Source organism: Dendrobates tinctorius, unplaced genomic scaffold (genome assembly GCF_039654945.1).
Source record: "Dendrobates tinctorius isolate UK_male_01 unplaced genomic scaffold, ASM3965494v1 ptg000196l, whole genome shotgun sequence".
Classification (NCBI taxonomy): Eukaryota; Metazoa; Chordata; class Amphibia; order Anura; family Dendrobatidae; genus Dendrobates; species Dendrobates tinctorius.
Window position 1 is genome coordinate 12,863,469 of NW_027361863.1, and position 8,080 is coordinate 12,871,548.

At 47.8% G+C, this 8,080-nt stretch overlaps 1 protein-coding gene across 1 annotated transcript in view; it reads left to right on the forward strand.

Annotated features, from left to right (window-relative positions):
- OGA (O-GlcNAcase) overlaps positions 1–7,141 on the forward strand; it is a 71,052-nt gene extending 63,911 nt beyond the window's left edge. The window contains exons 14-16 of the mRNA XM_073552895.1: positions 5,495–5,687; positions 5,927–6,086; positions 6,284–7,141. Coding sequence (XP_073408996.1) covers positions 5,495–5,687; positions 5,927–6,086; positions 6,284–6,420 — 490 coding nt within the window. The 3' untranslated portion in view covers positions 6,421–7,141. The remainder of the gene's footprint in view (positions 1–5,494; positions 5,688–5,926; positions 6,087–6,283) is intronic.
- The last annotated feature ends 939 nt before the right edge of the window (positions 7,142–8,080 follow it).

Consider the following 8,080-nt stretch of genomic DNA (forward strand, 5'->3'; position numbering starts at 1 on the left):
GCGCTGAAACCCTCCTGGGTGGGGGTCCCTCAGCCGCAGAGACCAGGGGAGGGACGAGCCCCCTGGGTAGGGCTGCTTCCTCCCGCAGTGGAGGCTCCCAGCAGCAGCGCATGGACCAGAAGTCGCGTGGAGGGAGACCGCGGCGCACTTCCGGTGACGTCAGAGCGCCGGAAACACAGGCCGGCGGCGGGCGCTCTGAAGGAGCAGAGTGCGGCATCAGCGAGACAGGCGGCAGCAGCAGCCTTCCTGACCTTGCAGAGGCTCACAGCACGGGATGGAGAACCAGGGCAGAGTCGACCTGGACGGGGTAAGTGCGCTCAGCGCAAACCGACCGAGACCCTGACGGCCCAGACCAGAGCCTGACTATCCCTCTCTAGCACTATGCAGGAAAAGGCACAACCGACAGCACCCATGACCAGGCAGACGGAAAAGGACCCAGGGAAACCCAATAAGTGTCCCGTATGCAGCGTTAAGCTCCCCAGCAAGCACAAGAAGTTGTTGTGCGACACCTGTACGGCCAAAGTAATGAAGGGCGAACAGCCGCCCCTCCTTTCGGAGATAAGATCGCTGATTCGAGAGGAGGTCCAGGCTCCCATGGCCACCTTTTCCCAACCAGTCCCAGGTCCCAGTGCCAAGTGGACCAGAGAAGGGATGGAGCTTAGCTCAGAGGAAGATTCCTACTCCTCGGAGTCTGATCAGGAAGAAGGCGAGGTGTGCGCTAATGAACCAGAGTACGGGAAAAGATACCTCTTTTCCTCGGACGATACGGATAATCTGGTACAGGCGGTCAGAGACACAATGCAGATTGAGGAGGTCCAAAAACCTCAGTCCAGACAGGACGTGATGTTCAGGGGCCTTAGGCCGCAGAGGAAATTAGTATTCCCAGTGAACGACCATGTGCGAGTCCTGGAGGAATGGGAGGAAGCGGAAAAGCGTCTTGTGATGTCCTGGGACTTTAAGAGACGTCTCCCCTTCGACCCCGAGGACATTAAAGTGTGGGATGAAGTGCCCAAAATTGATGTCCCTGTTGCAAAAGTGGCTAAGAAAACCGCTATCCCCTTTGAGGACGCCTCTAGGCTGAAGGACCCCATGAATAGGAAGGCGGATAACCTACTAAGGCGAGTCTGGGAAACGTCAGCAGCCTTAATTAAAACAAACATAGCAGCTACTTTGGTAGCAAGATCTATGTTTTTATGGTTGGGGCAGTTAGAGGAATACTTGACTAATAAAACCCCAAGGGAGGAAAGAATAGATTCACTCCCGATTATGAAGTCAGCCACAACTTTCCTAGCCGATGCATCGGCGGAATCCCTGAGATTTTCTGCCTGAAATGGCTCTTTGTCAAATTCGACTCGCAGAGCCATCTGGTTAAAGATCTGGACAGGGGACGGAGCCTCTAAAAACAAGCTCTGTGCCCTTCCCTTCTCCGGGTTAAAGGTTTTTGGCCCAGCATTAGACGACATATTAGAAAAAGCATCCGATATAAAAAAGGGGTTGCCAGAGGAAAAGAAACCTAGGGACCAGCCCTTTCGTAGACCCGGTGGATATAGAAGACAGGAGTACTATAGATACCAGGGGAGCTCTCAGAGGGGTTCCTACGGTAGCACCCACCTCTAGAGCTGGAAGATCTAGAGCCCCCCCCTTCTGGATCATGTACTAGATCCAGAAGGACATGACTATACCAACATAGGGGGTCAACTCAGAGAATTCAGTTCCCAGTGGTCTCGGATCGTGAAGGATCAGTGGGCAGTGAGGACAATAGCAGAGGGTTACCAAATAGAATTTTCATCCCCTCCCCCCCGAAAGGTCCATTTCTCCCCTCAGAATAAAAGACGACTCCCAGATGTGGATAGACGTAACAGATCTGGCAAACTCCGGCGTGATAAGTCCAGTTCCCCGGGCAGAAATTGGGGCGGCAAACTATTCGTCCCTATTTGCCATCAGGAAACCATCCGGAGAATCCCGTCCCGTTATAAACTTAACCCCTTAAACGTCTGGGTCGCGTACAAAAGATTTCGAATGGAGTCAATCAGATCGACAGTCCATCTGATAGACAAGAATGCCCTGATGTGTACCCTAGACCTGAGAAGTGCCTACTATCATGTACCAATTCACCTAACATCACAGAGATTCCTGAGGTTTGCAGTAAGACTTCAGAATCGGACCTGCCACTTTCAATTCCAGTGTCTTCCGTTTGGTCTGACCTCGGGTCTTTATGAAGCTAATCGCGGAGGTGGTAGCATTCCTAAGAAATCAGGGAATCATCATTCCATATCTGGACTACTTCCTCCTGGTGGCAAGATCAACAGAGGAACTGCGACTGCACAAGGAGAAGACAATAGAGGTTATAGAGTTCCTGGGCTGGATCATAAACAAAGAAAAATCGGACTTGGTGCCAGAAAAAAAGGAAAAATTTTTGGGAGTACTGCTGGACTCCAGAAGCAGAATTTCCTTCTTACCACCATAGAAGCAGACGAAGATACGAGACAGCATGAAGGAATTTCAAAGAGGCCGCGTTTCCATCAGAGTAGCAATGCGCAGTCTGGGCCTCATGACATCCTGCATCCCTTGTGTCCGATGGGCACAATTCCATTCAAGAACCCTCCAAAAAGAGGTACTTGCCGCCTTGGATCGTCACCAGGCCTCCCTAGACAGGAAGATATTGTCTCCAGCAGTAAAAAACCCCTGGGGTGGTGGATGCAGCAAGAAAACCTGAGGAAGGGTGTCCCCTGGATCACCTCCCCATGCGTCGTAATCACCACAGACGCCAGCAAATGGGGCTGGGGGGGGCACATCTACAAGGCAGAATTCTTCAAGGGGAATGGCCACCAAACATGCGGTTCGCGTCCTTCAACTACAAGGAACTTTACACCACATGGGAGGCCCTAAGAAGAAGTCAGGACCGACTGAAAAAACAACACGTCAAGATTCTATCGGACAATGTGACGGCGGTTTCCTTCCTGCGGCATCAAGGGGGAACCAGGCATTGGAGACTCCAGGACATGTCAAAGAAGATTTTTTTCCTGGGCAGAGAAGACAGTTATATCAGTAACAGCCGTCCACCTCGAAGAATCCCAAAATACAGTGGCAGATTATTTAAGCAGGCAGAAGATCTGTCCCACGGAGTGGGAGCTGAACCCAGAGATCTTCTAGAACCTATGCCAGCGCTGGGGAAGACCGCAAATAGACCTCTTCACAATCAGGAAAAATGCCAAGACGTACAGTTTTTTTTCTCTGAATCCGTTGGACAATCCAGAAGGGGTAGACGCTCTAAGCCAGAAGTGAGGGGCAGGTAGGCTCTCCTACGCATTTCCCCCGATAGCTCTCATTCCAGCCATCCTCAGGAAGATTCAGGAGGATCAGGAAAGAGTGCTACTGATAGCACCTTATTGGCCAAAAAGGAGCTGGTTTCCACTCCTGGGGATTATGGCAGAGGATCGACCAGTCCTGCTTCCCACAGAGGGAAGACATCATTCACGAAGGGCCGGTCTTTCACCAAGACCCAAGACTTCACCTGACAGCCTGGATCCTGAACGGCAGATCCTGAGGGCTCGAGGCCTGTCAGACCAGGTCATATCGACTATTCAGGCCAGCAGACAGCCCGTAACTTCTGCGATATACCACAAAATATGGAAAAGATTCTGTCTAGATTGTGGCAGGCCCGACTCAGGGGAAGGGAAACAAGACATCCCAAAAATACTAGATTTCCTTCAAGCAGGCTTTAATAAAGGACTTAGGCCTAGCACGCTGAAGGTCCAGATCTCAGCACTAAGCTACTTTCTCGATTACCCCTTGGCTTCCCATCCCTGAGTAATAAGATTTATCAGGGCAATTCAGAGGTTACATCCCACAATCAGGAGATCAGTCCCCCCATGGGATCTTAGTCTTGTCCTGCGGTCTCTTTGCTTAGATCCCTTTACCCAGAGCCAGGAGATGCCCATTTCACATCAAACCATGAAGGTAGCATTCTTAGTGGCGATCACCACAGCGAAACGGATAAGCGAGATACAGGCGCTATCTATCCGAAATCCATATCTCCGAATCTGGGAGGATTGAATAATCATGAGACTAGACCCCACCTTTTTGTCCAAAGTGGCATCAGTCCAAAATCTAACCCGGAGATAATCTTGCCTTCCTTTTGCAAGAACCCCTCAAATGATAAAGAAAGGGCCCTGCACGAATTATACGTACGCCAGACAGTTATTGATTACATCAGTGCCACACAGGGTTGGAGACAGGACCATTACCTATTTTTACTATTTGGGGGAAAAAATAAAGGGAGGAAGGCCTCAAAAGCCTCCATCACGAGATGGATAACATCGCTAATCAGTTTAGCCTACGTGTCTCAGGGGGTTCCCCCCCAGAAGGGTTGAAAGCCCACTCAACACGAGCATTATCAGTTTCCTGGGCAGAAAGGGCAGGGGCTTCGGTAAACCAAATCTGTAAGGCCGCAACCTGGTCCAGGTTGGACACATTCTGTAAACATTACAAATTGGATGTGTTGTCTAACCAGCAGACTGCTTTCGGGAGAATGGTCCTCCAAGCAGTCATCCCACCCTAAGGGGATACTTTGGTATTCTCCCTGGTGCTGTCAGGAGGGACGTCCTGGAAAATAGGCATTAGACCTACCGGTAATTGTTTCCAGGAGTCCATCTTGACAGCACGGATAGTTCCCTTCCCGAATTAATTGTCATATGTTGCAATTTGATTCTGTAAATAAAGTGTTCAGTTGCATCATCCACGGTGTGGTACTTGGAAAAACACTGAGGGAATGTGGGTGGAGACTGTTTTTAACCTCTTGTGTGCTCTTCCTGCCCCTGCAAGGAGGCGAAGGACGTCCTCCCTGGTGCTGTCAGGATGGACTCCTGGAAACATAATTACCGGTAGGTCTAATGCCTATTTTTTGAACGCTATTGGGAGTACCATGTCACTGGCAGTCCTAACAGGAGTCTGCTAGAACCCAGCAGCTGTGTTATACCGGCCAGGCGTTTGGCAATCATGATCGCTGGTTCCTGCAGAAGCATCAACGGCACAAATGCTTCCTACACCATATAACGCCCACTGAGTACTATTCAGCCAGCACAATACAAAAAAAAAAAATGGTTATAAACTGCTTGTATTCCTCCTAGGTCCCTCCAGAGACCCTGCCTGCTCCTACTAGATTGCAGGAACTTTAATACTGTGCTGTAAATTTACAGTAGCGCAGAGTTAAAGCCCAGGATCCAGCGCTGTAAATCTTCAGCACTGGGTCTTTTCAAGTGAAAGTCCCTAGATAACCCTTGTTACGGTTTTGACCAGTTTAAAAACAATTTTATATAATGCACCAAACTTGTATATTCTGACCTAAGCAATCATAACCCCCCATTGTTTCCCCCTTTGCAGCATTTTACATCCCCCTCTTCCCACCTACAGCTCGAGTTCGGGTTTATAGTATGACTATTCTCTTTCCAACTAGCTCTCATCCCTTTGACGCGACTCGTTTTCTGTCTTTTAGGCTTGTCGGAGGACTTCTGTCTCACAGCCTCGAGTACTGTTTTGTTCTGGAAGACGAGGACGGGATATGCGGCTATGCTGTGGGCACAGGGGACGTGACGCCGTATCTGACAAAATGCAAACATTCCTGGATACCGTTCATGCAGGAGAAATATACCAAACCCAAAGCGGACAAAGAACTGTCTGCGGCGGAGGTACAGAGCCCCAATATTAGCACTATAGATGTAGAGAGCACTATTCTAGTGATTGATGAGACGCCCGGTATCTACCATCTACTCAAGGTCTCCCTGTTTTTCTGCCGTATTCATTATCCTTAGAATAAACTGGAGTAAAAATGAGACCAAGGCTCATTTATTTTTTTTTACAGATTTGTCTTGGTGCCAACACTCTATTTTATCTTTTTTTTGTTTTTTTTTTTCTCTCTTTCGTTTAGAAAATAATGCTCAGTTTTCACGAGGAGCAAGAAATCTTACCCGATTCATTCCTTGCTAATTTCCCTTCTTTAATAAAAGTGGATATTCATAAGAAAGTGACGGATCCCAGCGTAGCGAAGGGCATGATGGCGTGTCTGCTGTCCTCTCTTAAAGCTAATGGTAAGTAGTCTGTAGAAGGGAAGCCTTACTGCACTGTGAGGCCCATATACAGTAGGAGGCTCTGACAACTGGCCCACATCACCTGAAGAAGCGGAATATAAGAAACTTGCAGATTTTTTTTTTTTTTACACGGTGACTGTGTCCATATCCTATCACTGTGGTACAGGCCTGACATTTCTTCTTTTTCCAATTCTTAGGTTCACGCGGCGCTTTCTGCGAGGTGAGACCAGACGATAAACGCATCCTGGATTTCTACAGTAAGCTCGGCTGCTTTGAAATTGCCAAAATGGAAGGATTCCCTAAGGATATTGTTATTCTGGGAAGAAGCCTATAGAGACTATTCCTGTTGAAAAAAAAAAGCTATTAGATTGCATCATGGGTTATCGTGCAAGATGGCGGCCGGTTTGCCGACAGGTCGTCTGGACTCTTCCTATGCATAAAACAACGTGACGAGTGGATGGCTAAAAAAAAGAAAAAAAAAATAGAAAAAAAAGAAAAAATTTTCACGGGAAATGTCTGTAAATTTTCTGTTGGTCGTTTGCATGGGCGCTCACCCTCTGGGCGGCACGGCCTCCATGATGCGCCTGTTTTGTTTTTGTCATTCTTATTTCATGTCCTGATATTTGGTTGTCTTCTCCCGATTGTTTCGCTCATGGATGGCTGCTGTCACCGGATTTCTATTTTTCTTCCTCCCTGGAGAAATCCACGTTGCCAATATTTTTTTTTTTGCTTCCTGTAACCCGGAGCGAAGGTGACGATATTGATAGCACTTGGTATATGGGGGGGGGGGGGGGGTAGGACACAAGGGCCCAGCATGTGAATACGACAGAGCCTCCACATTTCAGAGGAAGAAGGGGGCCTAAGATGAGTTAAGGAGGCTTACAACGCGAAGAAGCGGAGCCTTTCTGTAAATGTTCCTGTAGAGATCTGTATGTACAGTCTGTGATTATCACGTTATGTCTTTTGTACATTATACTTTTTTGTTTCTTTTTACAAATTCTGATCCGGCATGGTTCACGAAATACGTTATGGTAAAACACGCATAAGTGCTTCAACTGCGCCGTCTTGGTTTCTTTTCTTTCCTCATCCTGGTCTTCACGTTTCAGTTTAGGATTCTGAAAATTTTGGGCATGGTGTCACATGCTATAATGGTGCCATTTATTTACCCCCCGGTCGCTCACGGACTGATATGTAAAGACTAGAGATAGAAAAAGCACTTGAAATACGTTCTGTCGTTCTGTGCATTAACAGGTGCAGCCCCGTTACAGTGTCTCTACGCATGCAAGGCAATGAGGACACACCGGGGGGAAAAAGTAATGTCAGTAAATTACCTGACACTCCGACTTTAGAGGTGACATCTGTGGCCGATCATAGGCTGCAGGGGGCCCAGAGCCACGATGCTGCTGTCAGCACACGGGTCGGTGTTCAGACAAAATTCCCAGGAGAAGGGACTGACGTGAGCGCTTACATTCATGCTGATTTTTATAAATGGGGAGTGTTTTTTTTTTTTTGGTGCTTTTATAGCGGTTTTTTTGGACGCATGTTATAGTACCAAAAACTTTTTCAAAAGTTCAAAGTAAAATCAAGCGGCACAGAAAACAATCGTCTCTACTTTTTTTAAAGGGACAATCTGGGATTTTTTTTAATGTATGGTCTGTCGTTAGGATAACAAATGGTGCCTGTTTCTGGTACGGCAGATCGTTCCTGTTCAGGCCATTATTTAAAAAACCCTTTGATAATCTGCACAGTGTACTGATGTACAGTGGAATTATGACACCTTTCATTTTCTAGCAGGGAAGCCTTGCATGAGTCCTTTCACCATTCATAGCCATGTTTCTATATGATGAGACTTGAGCAAAAAGATTTGCAGGTCCTTAGTCCGTGGCTGCTGGAGAAGACCTCTGAACCTTCTATCTGAAGGCTCTTCTTTTGATTAGTCAGGCCCCCGCTATGTCATGAGGACGTCCTAGGACATACTAATCGGAAGCAGGTCG